We start from the raw sequence: 26,274 nt of genomic DNA on the forward strand, positions 1-26,274 counted from the left end.
AATTCCCTCTTGAAGCCATCCATGCTTGTAGCCACCAGCACCTCCTGTGGCAGTGAATTCCATGTGTTAATCACTCTTTGGGTGAAGAAGTACTTCCTTTCATCTGTTCTAACCCGACTGCTCAGCAATTTCATTGAGTGCCCACGAGTTCTTGTATTGTCAGAAAGGGAGAAAAGTACATCTTTCTCTACCTGCTCTATCCTATGCATAATCTTGTAAACCTCAATCATGTCACCCCTCAGTTGTCATTTCTCCAAGCTAAAGAGCCCCAAGTGCTTTAACCTTTCTTCATAGGGAAAGTGTTCCAACCCTTTTATCATTCTAGTTGCCCTTTTCTGAACTTTTTCCAATGCTATAATATCTTTTCTGAGGTGTGGTGACCCTAATTGCTCAGTACTCCAAATGAGGTTGCACCATCGATTTATACAGGGGCATTATGATACTGGCTGATTTGTTTTCAATTCCCTTCCTAATAATCCCCAGCATAGCATTGGCCTTTTTTATTGCAGTTGTACACTTGAGCTGCGGTGGCTCAAGTGGTTAAGATGCTGAACTGCAGGCTGTGGAAGGTCAGTAGTTCAGCAGTTCAAGACCCGGGTGCCGCATGATGGAGTGAACTCCCGTCTCTAGTTCCAGCTCCTGCCAACCTAGCAGTTCAAAAGCAAGAAATTGCAAGTAGATAAATAGGTACCACTTCGGTGGGAAGGTAACAGCGTTCCGTGCGCCTTGGTGTTTAGTCATGCCGGCCACATGACCACGGAAACGTCTTCGGACAGCGCTGGCTCTTCGGCTTTGAAACGGAGATGAGCACTGCAACCCTAGAGTCGGATTCGACTAGCTTTCGAGCAAGGGAACCTTTACCTTTACTTACACTGTCTTGACATTTGTGAGCTATCTACTATGACTCCAAGATCTCTCTCTTGGTCAGTCTCTGCCAGTTTGAACCCCAATGTAGCCTCTACTAGTGAGACAGAATTCAGTGGAGGATATACTTTGGGAAGTTCAACTAAACCATTAAAGAAATCAGATGTACCACACTTTCTCCACCCAATGGCCAGAATGCCCTATAGCAGATGTTCTCAGAAAAAAGCTATATAAGAAGGTTTGAGAGAAGAGCCTGTCAAACAGGTAAGGTACCGCAAAGAAAATATAGCTCAAATATCACATCTTCCCACATCAATGCATCATGAGGAAGGATCAAAGAACTGAGTGGGAAGATTTTGGGAGTGGTGTACTACTACAAGGACTGATGTATACACATTCTTGGATAGCAATGAGTAACTTTAATAATCCTCTGCATAAACTCAGCATCTTCCTTAAAGGCATTAAGCAGATATTGAACATTCTTATTTCCATAATTGTGCACTTTTTACGTACCTTCTACTATATGAAGTCCAGCCACAATGGACACAGAACAAAACTGGAGTCAACTTTATCAATTTTCCTCCACATCTTCAATGGACATTCTGCTAGCAACACTCCCATCTTGTGGCAGAAAATGTCACTGTAGCCAGAAGCAGAGAAACCTTTTGGGCTGGATAAACCACTACAGCTAAAGACCCAACCTTAATTCTTTTGGACTTATGGCCAAGAATCAGGATTCCTCAAAATACTAAAGACCTCATTTCCACCCTTTTGACAGCAGCAAAACATGTACTTGCTTCAAATTGGAAATTTCAGAATCTCCCCTCGATGCATCAGTGGTACCAAAAGATATGGGGATATTTCTTACTGGATAAGACCTCAGACTGGATTGTTCAGCAAGACAGACAGGTTACCTCTACTAGTATTATATATATTATGGCTAGATGCTTTCACTGACCCAGAAGGGACTTTACAGAAAGCACCTTTGATTCACACACGTTATATCTTTACCATTAAGTAGTTGAAGGATCTTTAAAACTGGCTTGAACTCCATTTACTTTTCATTATTTGAATGATAATGGTATCTCTAGTACTAACGGAGAAAGCAGAACAGGGCATCTTGAACCAAGACAAGAAGCCAGTCAACCTGAAACACCTCTCTGGACAGTGTTTTACCCATATGAGCTACTGAATTACTACCATTTATTTTCCCCCTCACTCCCACATACAGAAGCAAGCAAATAAATGGAGGGGCACCATTCCACTGCCTCATCTTTAAACAAGACCATAAATGTTTGCCCTCTGTCTAAGGAAGCAGGTCTATAAGCAATATATAAGGGCTGACCTGTAGTCAAAAAAGAAAAGACAGTAATTATGGATTCACATCAAAGCCTAACCCAATATTAAACAAAAACATATTTCTGTGAAGTCATGAACGGCAGGTGGAAGCATAATCCAGAGAAGCAGTGTTAAAAAGAACAGTGCCAGCCCAACTGTAGCTCACATCTGTGTTGGGCATATGGTGAACAGGAAGTTAGAGATTTGTATTTAAACTCTAAATCAATATTTCTATAGGTATCTCACATAGGTCTTCTGTATACGCATGGATGAATTTTGGAGGACTGTGTCAGGCACCTCTTGCTGTTATAATGCAGTTTGTATTATTTGCAGGTGAAATCGGTGGTTCACCCAGCAGGGAAGCTTCCAGAATTCATCCATGCATATACAGAGGACCTATGTGAGATACCTATAGAAATACTGATTTAGAGTTTAAATACAAATCTCTAACTTCCTGTTCAACATATGCCCAACACAGATGTGAGCTACAGTTGGGCTGGCACTGTTCTTTCTGGCTACCACTGAGTTACAAGGGCTAAATAAGCTCATCTGGGACATCAGATTAAGGCAAAACTTGTTTCTTATTACAGATAACAGAATAACTTGCGCAGGTATACTGAAAGAGAGGCAAATAGTTTCCTTGCCATCAGGAAACTGAAGATAAGTTTGAGGCAAGTATGCCTCTTGTGTTATATTTCCCTTTAGTTTTGTCTACATTTCATCTTTCCTTTTCTTCTTTCCACCTGGCTGTCTTTCTGGAATTCTACTAGTTTTTTCCTTCTCTGAGGTGTGCAGGCTGTGGGCAATTCCTATTATTATTGTTTCTGTTCCAACTAACACCAATAAAATCTTAATAAAATAAAGCAAAATCCAACTGTAGGAAAGCACAGAGAAAATAAATACTCCAATTAAGCTAGTATGTAGCTTTTCACCATTTCACCAACAAAATCTGACAATTCCAACAAAATTTTAATTTCAAAGTAACACACAGGTCTTCTTAAGATGTTTTTTATTTGTTAATTTTGACATGGAAAAATTATGCAAGTTACACTAGAATTTAAAAACACATCCAACACATTAAACAGAAGTCCCTTTTCCTGGTTAAGAATCTAAGTGAAGTAAAACTAGCAAATTAATTTTGTTGCATCCTTCATCCTCTATTTATGATGAGACTGGTAGACAATGCTTCAGTAAAATTTGTGTAACTTCATTGCTAAAATACAAAAGTTTTCAGTACAAAAAGGTTTTGATGAATATGTATGTCCTTCCCACTCCAAAAAGCACCTAAAACAGTAAAGGGACAAGAATAGGTAGCTAGTCTAACAATCAAACCCCAACATAATAGGTTTATTCCTTGAATTAGGATATTAAAAAAGGACCAGCATAAAAGTACGAGGGCCGTTTTGAAAAACAGTATATTATTCAGTGTCAATATTTCACATTTCAAAAGCTATATATATGGGTTCACTTACAAAAGCCTCCCTCTCTGTGACAAAGGAAATTAAGGCCAGACACAGCTTAAAATTCACCAAGGGGGGATACAAAAATATGTTGTGCTTCCAAGAAGGTTCTCCTCCACAGGAAGGAATTAATGTAACTGAAGAATATAGATGACTGGAGTTTACATGATTGCACAGCTTCTGTTGGCTGCTCGTGGGTCTCCCTGTTTTAAATAGAGGAAAGGTAGCTTCATTAACATGTTCCTACCATTCACCTAAACAACTAAAACTAAACAAATAAAAAGTTCAATATGCTGAATGGTAGTATGCTAAGTATATACGGGAGAATCTCTCGTTACCCATTAGCAGCACTTTCATTGTGAGAATAGGATGTGAACAAACCCATGTGCATACAGCAAATATTTGGAGCCTTCTATAAAACAGCAGATGTTCCCAGCCTTATACTGGTCTACCCAGGTTAACAGGTTTGTAAAGAACACCTCTGAAACTAAAATATTATATAGACTGGGAGACACTGAACTAATGTGCATACTATAGCTGACAACATTAGTTAATTACAGGCCAGAACCTTGCGGAAACTGTTGAACATGTCATGTGTCCAGGACAGCGATCTTAAAAATCTAATAAGTTGTTTTGAAGCCCATCTACATACAGGTTAAATTACTTCAAGGCTGTAAAGCTTCATGAGTGGGGCAAGGCAAAATTCTGACTGTTCTTTAAGAATCAAGTAGCTTTACAAGCTGTGGCTGGGTGGCTCAGGCTGAGCAGGCTGAAGTTAAACCCAGCGAAAACGGAGGTCCTGTGCTTGAGTCGGACCGGATCGGGGTTAGGGCTCCCGCTCCTGACCTTCGACGGGGCACCCCTGGTGCCGGCCTCGGAGGTTAGGAGTTTGGGAGTGCTCCTGGACCCTGCCTTAACAATGGAGGCCCAGGTGGCGGCCACTGCCAGATCAGCCTTTTATCATCTTCGGCTAATACGGCAGTTGGTTCCTTTCCTTGACCGCAATGACCTAGCTACAGTGATCCATGCGACGGTCATCTCGAGGCTAGACTACTGCAACGCTCTCTACATGGGGCTGCCTATGTTGCAAATCCGGAAGCTACAGCTGGTGCAGAATGCTGCGGCCAGGTTGTTGGCGGGCGTCTCGGGTTGGGAGCACACCCTACCTGTGCTGAAAGCACTGCACTGGCTGCCCATAGTAAACCGGATTCGCTTCAAAGTGCTGGTGCTTACCTTTAAAGCCCTACATGGCCAGGGTCCGACCTACCTGAGGGACCGCATTTCCCCATATATTCCCCAAAGAGCACTTCGGTCGGGGTCACAACACCAGCTGGTGACCCCAGGCCCTAAGGAGGCCAAGCTTGTGGCAGGTCTTTCACAGTGGCGGCTCCTACCTGGTGGAATGAGCTCCCGGAAGAGATCAGGGTCCTGCGGGACCTTGTGCAGTTCCACAGGGCCTGCAAGACGGAGCTCTTCCGCCAGGCTTATGAGTAGAAGCCACCACGGCCACTTACACCACCGCTCCTTTATAGAGAGAGACCGCTGGGGGGGCTGGGTAACATCTTTCTATTACCCCAGCCTTCCCCCTGCTACACAAGATGTTAGGAGTCTAATATGTGCATCCATAGTATCGATTTTAACTTGTTTTATAAAATCTGTATTTTTGTATTCTGTAATTTTGTACATCGTATGCACTTAGTGCCCTATGTGAGCCGCCCTGAGCCCGTTCGCGGGGAGGGCGGGGTATAAATACAATAAATAAATAAATAGATTAATAGTAGCTCCAGAGAAAGCACTGTAACCACTTTCATATTTTCAAACGAACAAGTTTGGTTAATTGCATAAGGTGAAGTTCAACTCAGAATTAACACTTAATTCCATAGCCCTTTCCACAAATATGCGGTGTTCAGTCCTTGGAACACTTGCATAGTACTCACAGTGCCACCACATAAGTTTAAGAGAAGTTGCTACAGTTGGTGTATACAATCTGAGCGTTTTTTAAAAAGGCAGTTAAGCACACAATATTTTCTTGTACCTTTAACACTAAGAGAGCCAGCGTGGTGTAGCACTTAAAAGTGGCGGACTCTAATTTGGAGAACCAGGTTTGACTCCCCACTGCTTCACATGCAGCCTGCTGGGTGACCTTGAGTCAGTCACAGTTCTCTCAGAACTCTCTCAGCCCCACCTGCCTCACAAGATGCCAGTTTGTGGGAAGAGGAAGGGAATGTTGAAACTCCTTAAGGTAGAGAAAAGTGGGGTATAAAAACCTATTCTTCTTTTAAGTTTTAATATATTATATCTGTCACACTCTCCTGTCGAAAATCACTACTAGGAAAATGTATGTTACATATATCGTTCCTTGATCATTAAGATACCTGCTGGTGAAACAGATCTTCCTCCTCTACAGCTTCTGCTGGTTCTTCTTCTACTTCCTCCCCCTCTTCGGCTTCAAGTAAAGTTGTTTTGAAGACGGTGCTTCTCTGAGCAACTTCCTGTAATGGACACAGCTATTCTATTATCTGAAGTCGGCAATGTTAACACAGTCAAGTGCACATCAAGGCCTTTTTTGGAGTAATGTGTTGGCTATACTATATAACCCATCCACGCTGTGCAAAAGATGTAGACTAGCTAGAAAACGATATGCTTACTAAAACAACAACTGGTTCATAATACGTTAAAGTTAAGTGTAGTTAAGAGACGTTTTCCCGTTACCTCTCCCTGAGAGTTTCTTAGTACAACTTTCACATCTTTGCCAGTGCCCCAAGAGTTCTGGTTCTTCCAGATGAGGTTAGAAGGAGGACTGGCTGTTACTCCAGCATTAGCAGCCCAGACCTAGGAAAGAAAGAACAAATCACACAGGGTTAAAATGCATCTTCCATAGAAGACATAATGCAAGCACACCCTATAAACACTAGTTGCTGGGAAGCAAATAGTTTGTGTGAAATCTAAACAATAAAATGCCTGATCCACAACCATATGTATTTGTAGCTGGCTTAATTTTTAAGCAAACACAAGAGGTTAACAGTGATCTATGCAGTAACGTCAATCACAACTACTACACAGGTACTTCAAAAGATATAGAACAGAGATCCACACCACAGGGACCCTGTGGTTCTGGCCTAGATACAAACTGGGGAGACAAGTCCTTCCAGAATAGACTTTGTACCTATTGTTCTTTGTTCAGTTGGAGAATAAGCATTGGAAGCAAGAGTGGTCTAAGCAGCAGAGACTGTCTTAGAGAATGACTTTTCACTAACCCTTCCAATAGAAAAACTGGAAACATTTGGAGAGAAAAAGTAACTCCTGTAAAATTCTACATGATGGTACAATTGCAAGACTAATAAGTGTGGCATATATTTCACACACACATTCCTATTCCTTTCTAGGGGGAAATCAATCAGAAAGCACACCCGTGGCCTCAAATATTCTGGAAATTTTACATCTCTGTTCTCATGCTATGTCCACTATCAGTGTTTGGAGGCCTGCAAGACAACAGTTGCTGTCACCATCCTCTCACTACTTGCCAGCCTCACCCTGAGGCCTCAGACACAGCAATGGCCGCTGCACTGGCAGCATCAAGACTTGTAAGGCATACTAATTCTACTAGATCTCTTTTATGCCCTGGAAAGCAAACCAGAAGGAAATATGTCTGAAGAGGAAATAGTGACCAGGAAGGAACAGGCATTTGTAGAGTTCTCAGTAAGCACACAACAGGTTCAAAACCTCTCTCTCTTTCCAGATTATCCTGCTACATAAATGTCCTCTGGCTCTTGTATTTGTTCTCAGCAAAGAACAGGTTTGGGAATGTGTGCTTGTCAAGGTAAAATGTCGTTTTACCCACAAATGCATATCTTTCCAGTTGAACTTTTTTTTAACAGCAGCTAAAGTACAACACAGAGCTACTGTAGCATCAACTAGTGAAGCATCCACTGTATTAACAACCCATCTATCTGCTTAGCCCACTAATCATATTGCTTCAGCTAAGTATATTTTACTTCAGTAAGTATGTTTTACTTACCGTAACAGTCTGGCCTGCCTTCAGCACATATCTTGAGGTATATTTATAAGTAGCAGAACTGTCTCCTATTTTTCTCATCATCTCCCAGCCTCCCAATGGTTGGTCCTAAACAAAAGCAAAAGACAAACACAGAGACCTTACAGCTGTAGCTGTAAACAGGTATGGAACATCATGTTGAAACTGAAGGGTTTTTGGTTACTACATGCAAGTGACCACCTTCAGGCGAAGGTCACTGCATTTTATTATTCATCTTTTCTTCTCCAGTCACCCAGATGAATAGGCACTTATTTGATTTCCAAGGAGTTCAGAGAAGTGCCCATGACCATTCCCACATCCTCTTATCCTCATAACCACATTGAAAGATGGGACATAATCCTGGCAACAAGGTCATGACCACTGTCCACATACCTGATCAGAAGTGTTCTTCAAACGGATAAACTTCCCATCTACATCTATTTCGTCAATGCAAACATTTCCAGTAGCAGAAGCTGAATGAGAGATGCTAACACTACTACTGGCCTCTGATTCTTCAACATCAACTCTCTTCCGCTTTCCCCTGGTTGTGCGCACACTGCGGCTCGATGATGCCCGAGAGACTGTCACACGAGAAGATGGGCTGGGAGTAAGCTTCAACCTGATGAACATGAAATTCAGATACAAACCATTCTGAAAAATGTGCTTCTACCCAGCTCCACAACTTATATTTTGTGAATATTTCTCATTACCAAAAATCACAGTTCACTGTGCTAATTGATTCACTGTATTGTGGCATCTGCAATTTCCTTACATTTATCAGTTTTAAGACATACAAACATTACAACAGCCCAAGAAAAATCCTTATAAGCCCCTTTTATACACCAATACCATTTTCAAAAAGGAAAGTCCACATCTGAGTAATTTACTTCATAACATTATTCAAGCACAATCACAAGCTGTATTTTTGAGAAATACCTCATGAGCCTCTCTCTTGATTTGAAGAAAACTGGCTTAATGTACTGTGTTAACTTCAGACAGCCAAAAACCAGAGTTTAAAATTCTGGCTAGGGAATAAAACATATATTACAAACCTTATGCATAAAGAAACTGTATGGACAAGAGAGTCTAAATGAAGGCTACATGGGATTTTAGGCAAACCCTTCTCCCCACTTGTGATGGCTTGATAGCCAACACGTTTTTTTACTGCTCACTTCACATCAAGGATAAAATCCCCACGTCCTCTCTTAGAAAAGTGGCACACAGTAGATAAGTATGGAATTTAACATTATGGACTTTGCTGATGGCCATGATACACGGATCTCAGGAATACCTTCAGTGAGACACCTGTGCAGGAATACTTTCAATGGGACGCACGTGCAGATATCAAAAATATACCTATATAAATGAAGCTATCTTGTCTGGAGTGCTGTTTTTATATCCTAATCTCCCACACTCCCACAGCTTGGAAGGCATTTGATGATAGTGTGGTGTACTTGGTGGGGTGATGGATGGTGAATTCAATGTTATGAACCAATCAAAAAGACTAAGGTTTCGACAAATACCTAGCAGCTAAGTATGGTCCCTCATGCAGATGAAAAACACAGGTTTGCAGGACAATATCAGAAGCTTTTAAAAACAGGGGGCTAAAAAAACCCACACAATTTTTTAAAACTGGCCATTTTTGTAGCCTTGGTTGCCAAGCAAATTATTTTGCAACAATGGAAATCTTTTATTCCTCCCGAGGATGACTGCATCAGCAATACATTAGATCTTTGTATCAGGAGAGAACAGATGAGAAGCTCATGAGATCTTCACCTCCACATGGCAAGATTTCTTCTATCTGAGCAGTGACGCCTCACCTTCCCCACTCATTTAGCTAGACCATTTGAGCCCTCCTTTTCTGCTTTTTAAAAAATTTCCAATCTCAGTTGCCTCTGTGGGCAGTTCTTTCTTTCTCACTGCTGTGCTATGTAGGGGAAGAATGCAGGTGGCAGCGTTCCATGGGGTTTGTTTGTTGGTATATTTACTATCTTATGTAGAAGACAATAAAAACCTTAATAGGGAAATTGCTCTAGTAACCAATATGGTGACAGACAACAAAGGGGGGGGGGCAGGAGCATGAGCCAGAGGTAGGGCAGCCAAACAGAGTCAAAGAAACAGGGAAAGTAGGCGAAGGAACAGGATTTATCCTCCCTCATTTGACCCTCCTCTTGTACTTTCCTATTTGGAAAAAGACCCTGGTAATATATATAACAGGCACAGGTATACTGTGGCCCAATGGAGAACTTCTGGCTTAATTTCCAATGGTGCACTTGGGGCTAAGCTCAGATTCTTACAGTTCTTGCAAGACACATCTTATAATGCATACTGAGCATCACTTAATGAAGACTAGTTATGCAAAATTTTAAAGACATCCTTAGTATGCATTCTTACTTTGTAAATTCCGCTCGTGAGGAACATCCAAACACAGAATCCAAACAAAAAAAACCCCACACAAACAGCAGACAACAGAGGATAGATGTCAGCCCATTAGGGAGGGGCCATGGCTCAGTGGAAGAGCCTCTGCCTTGCATACTCGTCTCAGGTTCAACCCCTGGCATCTGCCACTAAAAGGACCAAGCAATCGGTGATGAGAGCCCAGAAAGCCGCTGCTGGCCTAAGTAGACAATACCGATGGCCTGATTCAGTATAAGGCAGCTTCATGCACGCTCATGTGCCCCATTAAGGAGACTGTCTTTACTGTATTTAGACTACGTGCTGTATGGAGAGTCGTTCTCAGGCATACCCTATAATAAAGTACCCAATTATAAGCTTATTGGTATACTTTTCAGGTCAGGAATGTGGACATAAATATGGTGTAGATTTTCTACCCAAGATACGAAAAGTCTTCAGATAGCCCTGAATTCTCATTCACAATTTTAAATGGCTAATAAAAGATTCAGTATAGAAGTTTGTCTTGGCAGGAGGTTCTTCTGCCAGCAGCTCTATCTCAAACTGCCCTGCACATATCAAGTATTGCAAGCAGCAGCAAGAGGACCTACTAACAATTTAGCCCTGTCCAGATTCACCTAGAAAGCCTGGGATCTTAGCTAAAAGGGTGTTGTTGTTGTGTGTTGTTGTTTTTTGGGGGGAGAGGGTGTTTATCCTGAACATTGCAATGGGCTCTTTTTGTAGCAGGTACTCATTTGCATATTAAGCGACACGCCCCTAATGTAGCCAATTCTCCAAGAGCTTCCAGTAGCCCCTGTAAGAAGAGCTCTGTAAGCTCTTGGAGAATTGGCTACATTAGGGGTGTGTGGCCTAATATGCAAAGGATTTCCTGCTACAAAAAGAGCCCTTGTCTCACCCTGTGGATTATATCAGTTTACCCAGAGCTGGGCAGATGACCTGACTACATGATTTTCAATATCATTTCCAACATTCCTCACTTCAAAACTTCAACAACTAACCTTACCTTTCTTCTTCACCTTCCAAAAGCTTCCTGTATGCATTGATTTCCATATCCAGAGCCAATTTTACATCGAGCAGTTGTTCATAGTCACTCAATTGCTGTTGCATCTGATCTCTTATTTCAGCCATTTCTCTCTCTTTGTCAGACAGTGTTCTGCGGAAGTTATCCCTTTCTTTAGCCAGAATGTCCTCCAGTTCTTGAACCCTCTCTAGCCACCCTCTAGACTAAAATTATAAGAGAAAAAAGTCTCAGAAATAAGTTCTGAAAACTAACACAATGAGATTACATTTAAAATGCATTTTAAAGTTGGCAAAGCAGCTTCCTACGGATATAAAGCAGTTTGAGACACTGAAGTGGAAGAAACACATTTCCTATGTTGGGCAAGAATAAATCAAGCAAGTCATTGAACAATTGCACAACAGGCTCATATCCGGAACAGAGAGATGTTTTCATAGTTTCAGATGTTCTCTCATTTATTATTTTGCACTATACTGCATTAAGACAAATCTAAACGTAGCTGCTTGTGATCAATATTGTGTCCTCTGTACTACAAGGATACAGATCACAGGTCATCTACTCTTATGCAATGAAGTAAGTGTACATAATTCAAGCTGGTTCTGCTAGTTATGGGGACAGTAAGGATTCTGTGAAAACCTGAAGCCCTACCCTGGACCACTGCAAATCATATCCAGTCACCCCTTTCTGACATATCACTAGTACCTACTTAATTATTTTAAGTGTATCTTCAAAGCATTAAGGACTAGAAAACAATTTTTAAAAAATTATTAAAAGCTGAAATTGATTCACAAAATGTTGGGTTCTCTTCCACAGACCAACTGTCGTGGTCTGACTCTAGAGTCTAGACCGAACATCAAAGAGGGGAAAAAACGCTGAGTGATGAAAAATCAAGAACAGTAAAAGAACACAAGAAGAAAAACTTTTATACATTTTGTGTAGTGATCAACTCTGAATCAATGCTGTCTTACCTCTTTCTGCAGATTAGCCAGCTGGGAAGAGAGGCTATCAATGCGCATGCGACTTTCCATGAGTTCTTCTTTTATAGCATTGGCTGCAGAACAACTTGTTTCAGAGGCTAGTCTCGCATTTTCAAGCTACAGGTTGCAGACACACAAAAAAAAAACCCTGACGTTTAATTTGCCAACAGATATATAAGCACGCACTTCTACTTTAGTGCTCTGCATTGTCATTGAGTAATGCACAAAATTCATGTAATACAGGAAGTCTGTCATACAAGCTTTTACAGCAAATGAGTGATTAACTTGGAGGAAACCCTTCAATCTCAGAAAATATATTTAAAAAATTTCAAATCCAACAATCCTTTAGGCACACTTTAGCTATAAATCAAACCAATATGGTAACATTTCATAAGCAAATAAAACCATCAAACATACCTTTGAGCACCAACTTGAAATTAAACAAAACCAGCATCCTAATACATTCATACTAAATTATCAGTGACCTTAGTAAGAATGTAACATACTCCTTATGTATACCTATAGTGTACCCCAGTTTAACACTATCAAGTGCAGATCCATAAGGCTGCGCACACGGAGTTCTTAACAGTTATTACTTTTTTTAAAAAGACACCTGACTCTCAATAGCCAGGGAAAATGCAGTAAGCAGGGAATTGCTTTGACTTTTGAATGACTGGTTCTTGGCAAGACAACTATTCACAATGTTAAGAATTTCAGGATCCAAGTAACGGTGACATACTGCCTTTGGAACAGCCTGCCAGACATGAAATGGACTGCTACTACACCCTCTTCTGTAAAAGAGGCAGAGCAGAATTACTGTAATGGGCCTTTGATGGAAGTAGCTCGTAATCAGAAGCTAGTGGTGATGTCGTACAAGTTGCAGTCTTAACATGATGCATGTTAATTTGTGCTTTAACTATGTTTATACTCCACCTTTCTGCAATGCCTAAGGTAGCTTATATTTATATCCATCTATCATCCATCCTCCCTCTATTATCAATTGATCCAACATCCATCCTCCCTCCATCCTCGATCTATCATCTACCTATCTAATGTTCACATGAAGAGCTTTTGTGGCCCAAGAAACCGTGCTATTTGGCAGCATTCTGCCTCCTCCAGTTCCACTAAGTAGCAATCAGAGGATATGGGTAATGGGAAACTGTTAGATGTATACTAGCAGCATCAGCCACTTTAGCTGCACTAACTAGGCAACGTTTAAATGCCTACTTTGAAATATATATTTTGAACTTGCCTAATAAGCAACAATTCAAAAGTGATGTAATGAAACTAGAACTACAAGATATCTCCTTCAATTTGTCACTCAGGTTTAACATACCCAATGTTACCTGAACTTTCAAATGCACACTTCTTTCATTAGTTACTCTATTCTTATTACTACTACACAATCATTTCCTTTGGAATATGTTTTGATGGCGGAAGTTAAATAATTTATTATTTTAAAATATGCATTTTCTGTTGAAGAATATGTAACAGAATTAAATATTACTTTAAATTAAATATTCATAAATAATTCTGTAGGGCACCTACAGAATTTTACAGGTGGGTCAAAAACTGAACAGAATTAGATTAGACTCAAGATCTAGTAGAATTAGATTAGACTCAAGATCTAGTCACACTACAATGAAAAGTTCTCCAGCACATCTACTAGAATGTTAAGATACTCAGGAGCAAGTATAAATACCTTGGCATGGTAAGTCTCTTCAAGTTCATCTTTGTACAGTCTCACTTGTGCATCATGCAGCTCTCTCATTTCCTGAAGTGCTTGGGCCAGTTTGTGTTCATATTCTATTTGACGCCCAGAATCCACCTCTACCAGACGGGTCTCATGTTTTCTTCTAGTCTCATTGATTTCCTACAAATAATGCAAATTGTGATAAAGCCATTTCATTAAAAAAATTAAGTCAGTGCTAACAAAGCTTGTCAGATTTTTGCCATTTTTAGTCAAGGCATGATCCACTGACTTTTTGACTGGACCCTGAGACTCCTTTATGTTCTGCTAAGTAGGATAAAACTTCTCTTAAGTATATTTACTGTTGCTTAACTTTTCTAAAGAATTTTAAATGCAGTAGTTCAGAATTAGAAAGCATGCCTCCTTTAAATAGAGGCAAACATTTAGTAACAAATTTAAGCTATACCACCCAGGTGGTTGTTAAAGCATTATCTTACCACAAGTTTGTTCTGAGACATTACTTTGGAACCCCAACAGTTACCTCTTCATACATATTTTTTCGGAACTCCAGGTCTTCAATCAAACTCTGACAGCGATTTTCAAGATCCACCTTCAACAATGTTTCATCTCCCAGCTGTTTTTTAGCAGCTACTAAAGCAGCTTCAAGCTGTAAAGAGATAGTATGCTAAAGTATAAATGTGGCATCATATCACAAACAAAAACTAACTATTCATACAGCACTTCAAACATTTGAAACTCTTATTTCTTCCAGATTGTGCATATAAAGAGGCAGATATCATGCTATTCTGTCCCCAGTAGCAGAACATCCAGTCAATATACTATGATTTAATATGAAATACTACCTCTAAGAACTGCTCATACCTTACCTGAGCAATCTGATCTTTCAAATCCTCAAGATCCCCCTCTAGGCTTTTCTTATCACCAAGTGCTGTGGCAAGTGCTGCTTCTTTAGCATTCAGAGCTGCTTCAAACTCCCGAAGTTTAGCCTGGGTTCCATTTAGATCAGATTCTTTTTTTGCATAACTAAAAAACCCAGAGAAGTTCAATTAAGTGCCTAATCACAAATGAAACACTTAACACTGCAATAGGAATGCATAAGTAGGTTCTACTGAGAGTTACTTTTTGGAAGAAAAGCAGTAAAGCCTGTCTGTCAAAGGACTGCAACTTGAGCACTTTATAGGTATAATTCATCCACAGATGAATTATATATTAGATATTATATGTATTGCTAAGCAAAGAATACAAAGAATACTGCAACTGCTGTGCTGGTTTACCTGTGGAACTCTACTACATCACAAAACAGGCTTCTGAAGTGAAAAAAGACTATGAATCGTATCCAGCCCCTAACCCTTTGCACCCCCACCCAAGCCACAGCAATAGACCAGAGGATCATGAGGGACAGAATAGGATGGAACAAAAAGTGTGGCAGAAATCTCCCCTGCCCCATGTTTGCACAGACTGAGTTCCAGTTTCCACCAATTTCCTAAAGGGCTCTCAAACTTCAGGACTTTTTTTTTTCAACACAAGGGACTGAAGAGACGGAAAGACATCCCCTTCCATGAGCTTTGTTCACAGAAGTTAGAGTCCAACGCAATTATCATTTTAGCATATGAAACATCAATGATATTATTACCATGCAAACACTTTCTGCCCAAACAAGATACAACCACTAATTAAGATCAGAGAGAAGCTAAGATTATGTCTTGATTTTAAACACAAAAACCCAAACACTGAATTGCTGATTAAGGGGTTTTGGTGAAGACAGATCCTGAACAGCACAGCATTCCACGTGCTCAACTGCTTTTATTAGCCTAAACCAGTCATTTCAAAGTACTGATACTAGCACCCAAGCATTACGCATACACTACCAATGAATTGTAAGGATTTTTTCCCCCCAGTCTTAAATGACTAGCTAAGAAGAAAGGACTATGGATCACTTACTTCAAAGAGTAGGGTGTGGAATGCTGCAAGCAAGGCTGTGTCAAAGTCTACATCTAAGCTATCTAAATTTTGTACCACTCCCCCACATTTTGTGACTTGTACTAATAATAATAATAACAGATTGGATTTATACCCCGCCCTTCACTACCCAAAGGAATCTCAGAGTGGCTTACAATCTCCTTTCCCTTCCCCTCCCCACAACAGACATCCTGTGAGGTAGGCAGGGATGAGAGAGCTCTTTCGAAAACTGCTGTTTCAAGAACAGCTCTGACAGAACTATGGTTTTCCCAAGGTCATCCAGCAGCTGCAAGTGAAGGAGTGAGGAATCAAGCCCAGGTCTCCCAGATTAGAGTCCGCACACCTAACCACTATACCAAACTGGCTCTCTAGTCTGTGTAATCTAGTCCGGTTTTGCTAGCCATAGGTCAGACCAAGGAATAATGCAAGACACAGATGTCATACATCCAATCCAACCACTAAAAATCTTAATCCATCACACCCTCTGGCCCTTTATATTTCAATTGGTATATTCCATGCACTTTCAGTCACACCATGGAACTTTCTAGGCCCTTATGGAAGCCCCCCCCCTTTAAGTAAAAGCCACATTTCTCTTCTAATAAAATTCTATCCCTTCCACATGAGCCAGCCACATACTGAATGTGATGGGTAAGATTTATGTATTCACAAAGGATAAAGACTGTGGTGGCAGTGAATGAGCTGGAAACCTGTAAGATCTGGTACTTCTGTATCTGGTACTTTAATGAATGTGCACATGCTGGTATTAGCCTACCTCAGGCTGTTTAATAATGGACCTACTGGCCCCTTCACCTGAGATAGTAAACACTAAGAACTCTTTCTGATGGGATCACCATGGTAGGCCCTACTATAAACCACAGGAAGTCAGATACCATCCTCTTATCATAAGTGACAAGTGAGGTTCCATCCAGAATTACTACTTTTGGAAGTATGTAACAGGCAGATTACGAGAAAGGAGGGCAGGAAGGTTTGCATCAGTGCTTAGTTCTCGTGGCCCTTTCTTACATGCCCAGGGAAATGCTGATTGCCACTTTGGGGTCAGGAAGCAATTTTTCTCCAGGCCAGTTTGGCCAGGGACCCTGGAGGGATTTTTTTGTTTGTTTGACATATTCTGGGGGTATAGGGGGGAGATATCTGTGAATGTCCTACATTGTGCAGGGGGTAGGACTAGATGACTCCAGACATCCCTTCCAACACTATAATTCTATGATAAGCAATAGGTTTTTGCTCATATCTGACAAGTGGCAACTAGTCCCTTTCCATGAGTTGTATCCTGTTTCTAATGCCACACTGTCAGCTGGTGATGCAACTGTCCACGATTTTGTTTCCCAAGACCAGACCTTGCTTGAGGAAGGAAAGCAGGAGCACACAAAAAAAATTCACCCGTCACTAGAAGAAACGAGCCCTGAGACTGTATGACCAGTTCAAATCTTATTCCAGGACACAGAGTGGAAAGAGCAAATTAACCAATTCTGATATTAAATCAAAAGCTTGGAACTAAAACTTTGGAAAAACAGATGCATGGAAATAGAAAATGTACAAAAAGATAGAACCTGGAAACACTTAAGAAGCTTCAGCAAGATTAACAGTTTATCAAAGCTGGAGCACAATTAACTGAACTGAGGAACTAGATAAAGTATTTTCTTCCTTAAAAGCTGTTTCTAAAAAATAAAGTTATTTGGTAACCTTCTAGGTTATTATCCGACATCAAAGAAGCAAGAACTGAGACTGCTTTCAGATCAAGATATACAGGTAAAAACCTACAGACAAAAACTATAATGTACACACTTACAGTGATTCAACAGCTGTAGGTAAAAACTGATATTTCCATTAATAAGGCAAAGATTCAATTCTCTAAAAAAGCTGGATCCAGCGCAAAATTTCCACTTGCCCTAGAACTCTTGTGCAACAGAAATCACAAGAAAAAAGAATTACAGTAGCTGCCTGCACAACATTAAGCTTATTATATCCCTGCTTGTATTTCCACTTGCCCAGGATGTTGTACAATTACTTTCTGGATGCTATAATACACAAGGAGAAAAGCACGACATGTTGTACAAGTGGAACAGTGTGGTGAGTTCATTTGTGTTTCTGCTTGCTTATCACTGGATCCAAGCCAAAGGGTTTTTAATATATATAAGTATTATAGAAATACAGGTATTTAGGGTTTGTTACGACAACTTTATTATGAAACACTCACACCAAATTTTTGTACACTTAGACAATATATGTTGAGAAACAAGGAACCCATGAGACTGGGAGGAGTCCTATTCTCCCCCTTTTGCATGCTTGTCCATCTGCCCTCTGGCTCCTGCTCACCCCCTTTGCATGCACCTCCCCCAACTCTGGCTGCCTGGTCACCGCTTGCTTACCTGCCTGCTCCACATTTCTGACACTCTCCCCACCCACTGCTCTCTAGAGAGAAGCAGGAGGGAGGAATGGTGGTGGCTCCCACTCTCCCCCTTCCCCTGCCTACATCCAGTGCTGCCACCGGCCTAACTTGCTGGTGCTGTGGCTCCCTCTCCTGTCTCCCATGGCAGGCAACAGCTTTAAAAAAGCCAACCTGTTCACATTTTTCTGCAAACCTGGACAGTTCCCCAAGTTTATAGGCATATCTCCTCTCTCTCCATGGCTCCAAATCACTGTAACCACTGATGGGGCCATATTGATAATTAAGATATCAATCATTTATTATGGTCACAAACCAGGAAAATAAAACACATTAACAGAATAGTTATAAAACTATATTAGATTAGATACATTGATACAGACTTCCAAAAAGTTTACAGAACAGTTACACAGTCTAACAAGTCTGGGGCATAACACTTCTGGCATATGCACACTGAAATCAGAACAAAAGATTCTCAACATTTCTGATATTTATACACATTATTAAAATATTTATACCATCTTTCCTACAAAGTTAACGGGCACATGTGTGAACCACAGTACACAAACAGTCTTTTGTTTCCAAATTTATCCCCAGCCTTTCTGCTCTTATAAGGACCATCAAGGTGGTTAACTAATTAAAACACATATAATAAAATCACATCTTTAAAACCATTCAAACAAACAAAAATACATAATTAAAGCCAGAGCTAAATTAAAAAATTAAAACATAGGGCAGGAAGGAGGGGTCACTGAAGGAACACCAGACACAATAAAAAAAGTCTTCAGCTGCTGGCATCTAAGATGGCACGAGAAAGGGACAGACAGGTCTCCCCATGGAGAGAGTTCAAGTTTTGGTGCCACAACTGAGAAAGCTCTCCCCTAGGTTACTACCCACCTAGCTGCAGAAGCTGGGGGCACTTGAAGCAGGGCTTCAGAAATGAACGTAGTGGCTGGATGGGTTCAATACATGGTCTTTCAGGTACACAGGCCCCAACCAACATAGGACTCTAAGGGTCAACACCAGCACTTTGAATTCTGCCCAGAAACAGATTTGGAGCCAGTGCAGATGCGCCAAGACTGGAGTGATATGGTGGTTACGACCCATTCCAGTTAATATCATGGCAGCAGCATTCTGCACCAAATGAAGTTTCCAAACATTTCTCAGGGACACATACAGAGCATTGCAGTAGTTTAGCCTAGATGTAACCAGGACATGCACCACAATGGCCAGATATTTTCTTCCCAGGAAATGCAGCTGGCTGTTCAGTCAAAACTTGCACAATGTACTTCTTGCCACAGCTGCCACCTGTTTAACCAGGAGTATGCCTGGATCCAAGAGCACTCCCAGACCACACACCTGTTCCTTTGAGGAGAATTGCAACCCCATCCAGAATGGAAAATACCTTAAAAACTGGGCCAGACCTTCCACTCACCAGTAGCACTTCCATCGTGCCAGGATTAAACTTCAGTTATTAGCCCATATCCACCACTAAATCACCTCCAGGAACTAGTTGAGGGTTCTTACAGCCTCCCTGGGATTAGCAGGAAGAGTGAGATAGAGCTGAGTGTCATCTGCATATTGGTGACAACCCTAACCCAAATCTCCAGAGGACCTCACCCAGTGGTTTCATGTAGATGTTAAAGAGCATAGGGAACAAGATGGAAACGTGCTGGACCCCACAGAACAAAGGCCAAGGGACTGAGCAGAAGTCCCCCAGCAACACTTTCTGAAACCCACCCTCCAAGTAGGACTGGAACCACTGCAAAATGGTAACTCCCAATCCCAGCCCAAAAAGGTGGTCCAGGAGGGTACCATGATCAATGGTATTAAAAGCCACTGAAAGGACCAAGAGAATCAACAGAATTGCATTCCTTCTATCTGTCTCCCAGCACAAGTCATCTACCAGGGCAACCAAGGTGTTCTTAATCCTATAACCAGCCCTAAAAACCAGTCTGGAAAGCACCTAACCATCTGCCTCATCCAGGAATGCTTGTCAATAATACAAAAACTTAAAGGACACATAATCTGTCCCAAAACCACTTCGGCCACATATTTAACCTCACAAGCTTCATTTCAGTTCACTATGATTTACCTCAAAAGCCTCACTAAATAATGTGGCTTCACAGTGCCTCAGGAATTATGCCAAAGTATAAATTTTCCTCATCTCCTCTGGAAGGCTGTTCCAAAAACCAAGAAACTATCAAGAAAAAAAATGTTTGAGCTGTAGGAAATCTAAAATACTTCAGGAATGGGACAATCAAGAAAAAGCCCCTGGGAAGTACTAAGCTGATATGCAGGCTCATACCAGGAAAGTAGGGATGCGTGTTTTCAGAAAGTTTTGATACCTTAAATAAAGGGTAATCCAATCTAGCATGTTTAACATGCTTAGTAAACCAACTTAAACACCATGTTATGTCCCAACAAACACTGAAATATTTGATCAGGGACAGAGAAGGACAAATGAAGTGTTTAAATGTTACAGTCAAACAGATTCTAGGCTTTATATGGGAATCATTTTGCTGGAATACTTAGAAAAATTAACAGCATAATAGCATTTACTTCTGATTTAAATTGAATTAAAAACCCAAAGCATTGAAAACAGTTCACATGCTAATTATAGCACACACAAGAACTGTTTGTGATATGCAGTTCAACGGTAGACATTTGTATCTACGCAACTACTACTCAATAACAGTATTAGCCCTCCTTCTAGTGCTGTGTGTTTACAAGTTTAGTTGAATTTTATAATTTTAACTGTACATTTAATTGTTTAACTGTTTAATGTTCACTGCCTTGTGAATCCTGACAGGGTGGAAAGGCAACACAAAAATGTTATAAACAAATAATACTTAAACAGAATGTAACTCTTACAACAGGGGTCAGTAGGACACCTCAATGTATGTCACTCTCCCTGGCATTAGTGGCTAGTTTCATATCAGATTGGGGATTATAGTATCCCACCATGTAAGAAGAAAGCCAAACAATAACTTTAGCTTTGTTTTAATTTGATCTGTACAACCAAGCAGGTACCCCATAAAATTCCTAAAAATATTCACCTGAACAACTTGAACTATAATTCTGAACTTGTCAAGATTTCATACTGACCCCTAGAAATCACATTATTGTATTATTAATTTTCTGGAACAATTAGTCTTTAGAAATTGAAAATATCCATGAAAAGTTAAGCACGGAAAAATCATCTGCCCCACATCTATGCAAGAGAGAAGCTTCAGATATGTGGGACCCATACCATGAAGAACTTGGCTGGAATGAGAGACAGTGATGTTTGTTCCTCCCACCTTTTGCTGGAAAACAGAATTTCTTTAAGGAAACTGGCGTTACTAAATAATGAACACAAACAAAAGGCTTGGTTGTAAGTTTTTTAAAGTAACATTGAACAACAGCTGATAACAGGCATCTAAGAATTACTACTCCAAAGCATTAAAACACAGTAGCACCTTTAAAAAAGACACAAATTGTTCAGCGCAAGCTTTCACACACTCTTCATCAGAACTGAATTCTTTTTCTATTGGATCTTGGCTTCTTTGTTACATTTTTCACCCCACCTCTTCCTGCTGGGTAATTAACTAGGCCTAGTGGATATACACTTCAGTGCATCTGAGAAAATGAACTCTAATTCACAAAAGCTCATGATGAAGCGAATTTGTTGATTTTCAAGGTATTCTTGAACTCCTGTGTAATTTTCCTACAACAGTCTAAGATGGCTACCCCTCTGGAATTATTACTTCTCCAAAACTGTTATCCATCAGAGTCCTGAAAAGAATGAAACTAGCCAGAAATATCTTCCTTATCCATGAGGTGGATAGAGTTGACAAAGGGAACTTTATCTCCCTTTCCCACAATACTAGAACTCGAGGGCATCTAATGAAGCTGATAGTCAGTAGATTCAGGATGAACAAAAGGAAATACTTCTTTACACAGAGAGTGATTAAAACGGCCATTGACACTTACCGTGAAAGGTCCTTTTCCTCTGAGGTGGAGGACATCTCCATGGGTTATTCCCATCATTACTTTAGGGAGGCAGGAAATACTTTTTTCTCCTTCCTCTTGGTGCCTTGGGAATAGCCCTTCCCTTCAGTTCTGGGACTCCGTAAGCAGTGAGTATAAACTAGGACTTACATCCCTGCGCCAAGCAGAAAACACTTCAAACAAATAAAAGGCAGTAACTACAATAATGCAAACAGAATGAAATAGGAAGAAGAGAAGAGCACCGTAAATTGGAACAACACAGAGAGAGAGAGACAATGATGAAAGCGAGAGAGCCGAGATGTCCTAACCTCAGAGGAGAAGGACCCTTCACGGTAAGTGCCAATGGCCGTTCTCTCTCTGAGGTGGAGGACATCTTCATGGGACCTCCCAAAGCAGTGTCCCATAGATGGGTGGATCATCATCATCAGCTGAAGTGAGAATGTGAAGAACTCTTCTTCCAAATGCCGCATCAGCTGAAGCGATTGTGTTCAACTTGTAATGACGGATGAACATAGAAACGGACATCCAAGTAGCTGCTCTGTAAATTTCGTCGACCGATGCATGGTTAGCGAAAGCTGCATTGGTTGCAGAGCTTCTCAGGGAATGTGCTGTGATTCTCTTAGGAATCTCCTTCCCCGATGCCTTGTAGGCCTTCATTATGCATGACTTGAGAACTGAGCTAATGAATGACTTAGACGAGGCGAGATGTTGATAAACATAGAGTCAGACTTCCAGATAGATTCAGTGCAGATGTAGATCTTCAGAGCTCGTCTGACATCCAGCGTGTGCCACAAGACCTCCTTAGGATGTTGAGGATTGGGGCAAAAGGTTGGCAAATATATTTCCTGAGTGTGATGAAAGGTAGATGAAACCTTTGGTTGAAAGGTGGGATCAGTCCTAAGGACCACTTTGTCTCTGTGGAAGATGCAAAGTGTAGCTTTGATAGACAGGGCGCTCAACTCTGAGACTCAATGTGCTGAAGTTATCGCCACCAGAAACAATGTCTTCATCTGAAGCCATTTCAGGCCAACGTCCCTGAGAGGTTCAAAGGGTGCCTTGGTCAGCGCAGCCAACACAGTGTGCAATCTCCACGTGGAAAATCTGTGTACTTGCAGTGGTGACTTGGCCGCTGCACCCTGCAGGAACAGCTGAATGTGAGGGTGTATGGTCAACCTGTTTCCTCCCAGACAAGGCAAGACAGTGGAAAGCGCCACGGTCTGTCTCCGCAGTGTCACCGCTTTCAGACTGGAGTCAAGACCTTCCTGTAGGAAGGATAGAATCAGAGCCACCGTAGGTGATAAAGGATTTAGTTTCTTTCTCCTGCACCACGTCACAAACACCTTCCAAGTGGCGTTTATAAATGCGAATGGTGGACTGTTTTCTGGACACCAGGATAGTTTCCAGAACATTGTCTGAGTAGCCTAACCTAGAGAAATGTCTCCTCTCAGTCGCCAGGTGGTCAAGCATAACCAATCCGGATGGGGATACCATATTGGACCCTGCAGAAGCATGTCCGGAGACCAAGCTAGACTCCAGGGTGGTGTCACGGCCATCTCCTTCAGAACTGAAAACCAAGGATGGCATGCCCACAGGGGAGCCACCAGAATCACTTCTGCTCTCTCTTCCCTGATTTTCTGGATCAGCTGAAATGGAGGGAACGCGAAGAGAAGACCTTGTGGCCAAGGAGAGGTTAGGGCATCCATCGCCTCCGCTTCTGGGTGGAAGTACCTTGTGAAGAAACGCGGTAGCTGGTGGTTTCTGGAAGACACAAAGAGGTCCACCAGGGGCTGTCCCATGTGTGTCGTGATGAATTTGAATATGTTCAGGTGCAGGGACCACTCCCCCTCACACATGGTCTCCCTGCTGAGCCAGTCGGCTGGTTCCCTTGACATGCTTGGCCCAGATCGAGGCCAGGTTCCTCTCGGCCCAAGCGAACATCTTCAGTGCTTCCAGATGCAATTGAGATGATTGAGAGCCCCCTTGGTTGTTCAGGTATGCCTTGGCCGAGACATTGTCGGTTTGGACCAAGACATGTTGGTTCAGGATCCTGGAGCTGAAGTGCTGCAGTGCGTAGTGAATGGCCCTGAGTTCCAGTAGGTTGATCGGAAAATGCTGTTCTGCCCCAGACCACTGGCCCTGGACGGGAGCGCCATTCAAAACCGCTCCCCAGCCCATCAAGCTGGCATCGGTAAAGATTTCTATTGCTACAGGCATTTAGTAAGTCTTGCCCTGAGCCAAGTTCTCTTGACGCATCCACCGCCACAAGCTGGACTTGACCACGGCTGGAACCCGAAGGGTGGAATCCTTGCGCTCCATAATGTGAAGTTGATATGGTCTGAGGAAGCGTTGCAGGGGTCTGGAATGAAGACGAGCCCACTGTACGAGGTCTATGCAAGAAATCATGAGGCCCAATAGCTTGGCCAGTGTCATCAGAGTAGGACCCGGACTCTGTACCACCATAGCTGCCATGTCCTGGATTCTGGATGCCTTGGGTGCTGGCAGGAACAACACATTGTGCGTGGTGTCTATGACGCACCTAGGTGTTCCAGCTTCTGAGATGGCTGAAGAGCACTCTTGGCCAGGTTCACAACAAAACCGTGTTCTTGTAGGCACAGCAATGTCAATTCGGTGTTCCGGACGGCAGCCGCTCTGTCATTGCCCCATATGAGCAGGTTGTCCAGCTACAGGTGCACGTGGATCCCCTGTCATCTGAGGTGCACCACCGGATTGATAAACAGTTTGGAGAACAGCCTGGGTTTGGACGCCCAGTACTGGAAGTGGCATTTGTCCACGCAAAAACGGAGGAACCTCTTGTGTGATGGATGAATAGGCACATGGAGGTACACTTCCATAAGGTCTATTGAAGTAAGGAAGTCGCCAGCTGACAGTGTCTCTGTGATTGATCATAGGATCTCCATACAGAAGTGCCCCAATTTTATAAACTTGTTGAGGAACTTGAGATCCAGCATGACCCTCCAGTCGCCATTTTTCTTGGGGACCAGGAACAAAATTGAATACACTCCATGGCCAATCTCTGTGAGAGGTACAGGTTCTATGGCCCTTATGTCCAGTAGGTGCTGTAGAGCCCTGTTGATCAATGACCGTTTTGTGATTGATCTGCTGATGGGAGAAATCAGGGATCTTTCTGGTGGGGGACAGCGAAATTCGATGGTGTAGTCCTGAGACACGACCTTTAATGCCCAGGCCTGAGAGTCCATCCAAGCCTGGGAAAAGTACAGAAGTCGTGCCCCCACCGGAAGAACAGCATAGTCAGGCTTGTTTAGGCTTGACATCCCGGTCTTCACGGTCTGGCTTGTTGAAGGACTTGTTGAATCTGGGATTAAAGGATCCCCTCTTCCCAGTGGTTTTGGATGAACTCCCATTACTCTTCCTCTGGTCCTGACGGAAACATGGGAGAGAGTGCTGCGAATGAAAGGAATGAGGTCCCCGCCTTTCAACATGGCGCAGGTTCCTCGGCATGGCCTTGTTTTTATCCCGAGTTTCTGCTAGGATCTTGTCCAGAGCATCACTGAAGAGGCGGTCCCCCTGAAAGGGATACTCAGAGACAGTTAACTTAGACTGAAAGTCTGCTTGCCAAGCCCTCAACCAGAGCAGTCTTCTAGTTACTGCTGTGGAAGCCATGGCTCTAGAAGCGAAGGTCAGGATGTCCAGGGTGGCATCTGCAGAGAAGGATGCCCCTTTTAAAATGCAGGTTGCGCCCTCCAATAAAGCTCTATTGTTCTCAGGCAAAAGCTGAATCAACTTACGTATCCAGATGATGGATGCTCTGGAAGCAATTGATGTCGTAGCAGCCGCTTTAACTATCATAGCAATGGACTCATGAAGTCTCTTCTGAGTTGCATCCGCCTTCTTGTCAATAGGACCTCGAATATTGCCATGTCCGTCTTCTGATACCAGACCTGTTGACTGAATCACTGCCACAGGACCATCCACGGGTGGTATCTGTAGGGGCTCATTTGCATAGCTGGGCAAGGCATATAATTTCCTCACAAAATTGGGGAACTGCTTATTTGCTGTGGGCCTATCCCATGCCACCCTTAACTGGCATTCAAAGTATTCAGGGAATCGAAAAATGTTTTCC

At 42.0% G+C, this 26,274-nt stretch overlaps 1 protein-coding gene across 1 annotated transcript in view; it reads right to left on the reverse strand.

Moving 5' to 3' along the window:
• Positions 1-3,236: 3,236 nt before the first annotated feature.
• LMNB1 (lamin B1) overlaps positions 3,237-26,274 on the reverse strand; it is a 43,564-nt gene continuing 20,526 nt past the window's right edge. Inside the window, exons 2-11 of the mRNA XM_015413512.1 lie at positions 14,680-14,836; positions 14,334-14,459; positions 13,805-13,975; positions 12,094-12,219; positions 11,111-11,331; positions 8,089-8,314; positions 7,681-7,785; positions 6,375-6,494; positions 6,038-6,154; positions 3,237-3,865 (exon numbers count right to left, since the gene is read on the reverse strand). Coding sequence (XP_015268998.1) covers positions 3,824-3,865; positions 6,038-6,154; positions 6,375-6,494; positions 7,681-7,785; positions 8,089-8,314; positions 11,111-11,331; positions 12,094-12,219; positions 13,805-13,975; positions 14,334-14,459; positions 14,680-14,836 — 1,411 coding nt within the window. The 3' untranslated portion in view covers positions 3,237-3,823. The remainder of the gene's footprint in view (positions 3,866-6,037; positions 6,155-6,374; positions 6,495-7,680; positions 7,786-8,088; positions 8,315-11,110; positions 11,332-12,093; positions 12,220-13,804; positions 13,976-14,333; positions 14,460-14,679; positions 14,837-26,274) is intronic.

Source organism: Gekko japonicus, unplaced genomic scaffold (genome assembly GCF_001447785.1).
Source record: "Gekko japonicus isolate JY-2015 unplaced genomic scaffold, Gekko_japonicus_V1.1 scaffold245, whole genome shotgun sequence".
Lineage (NCBI taxonomy): Eukaryota > Metazoa > Chordata > Lepidosauria > Squamata > Gekkonidae > Gekko > Gekko japonicus.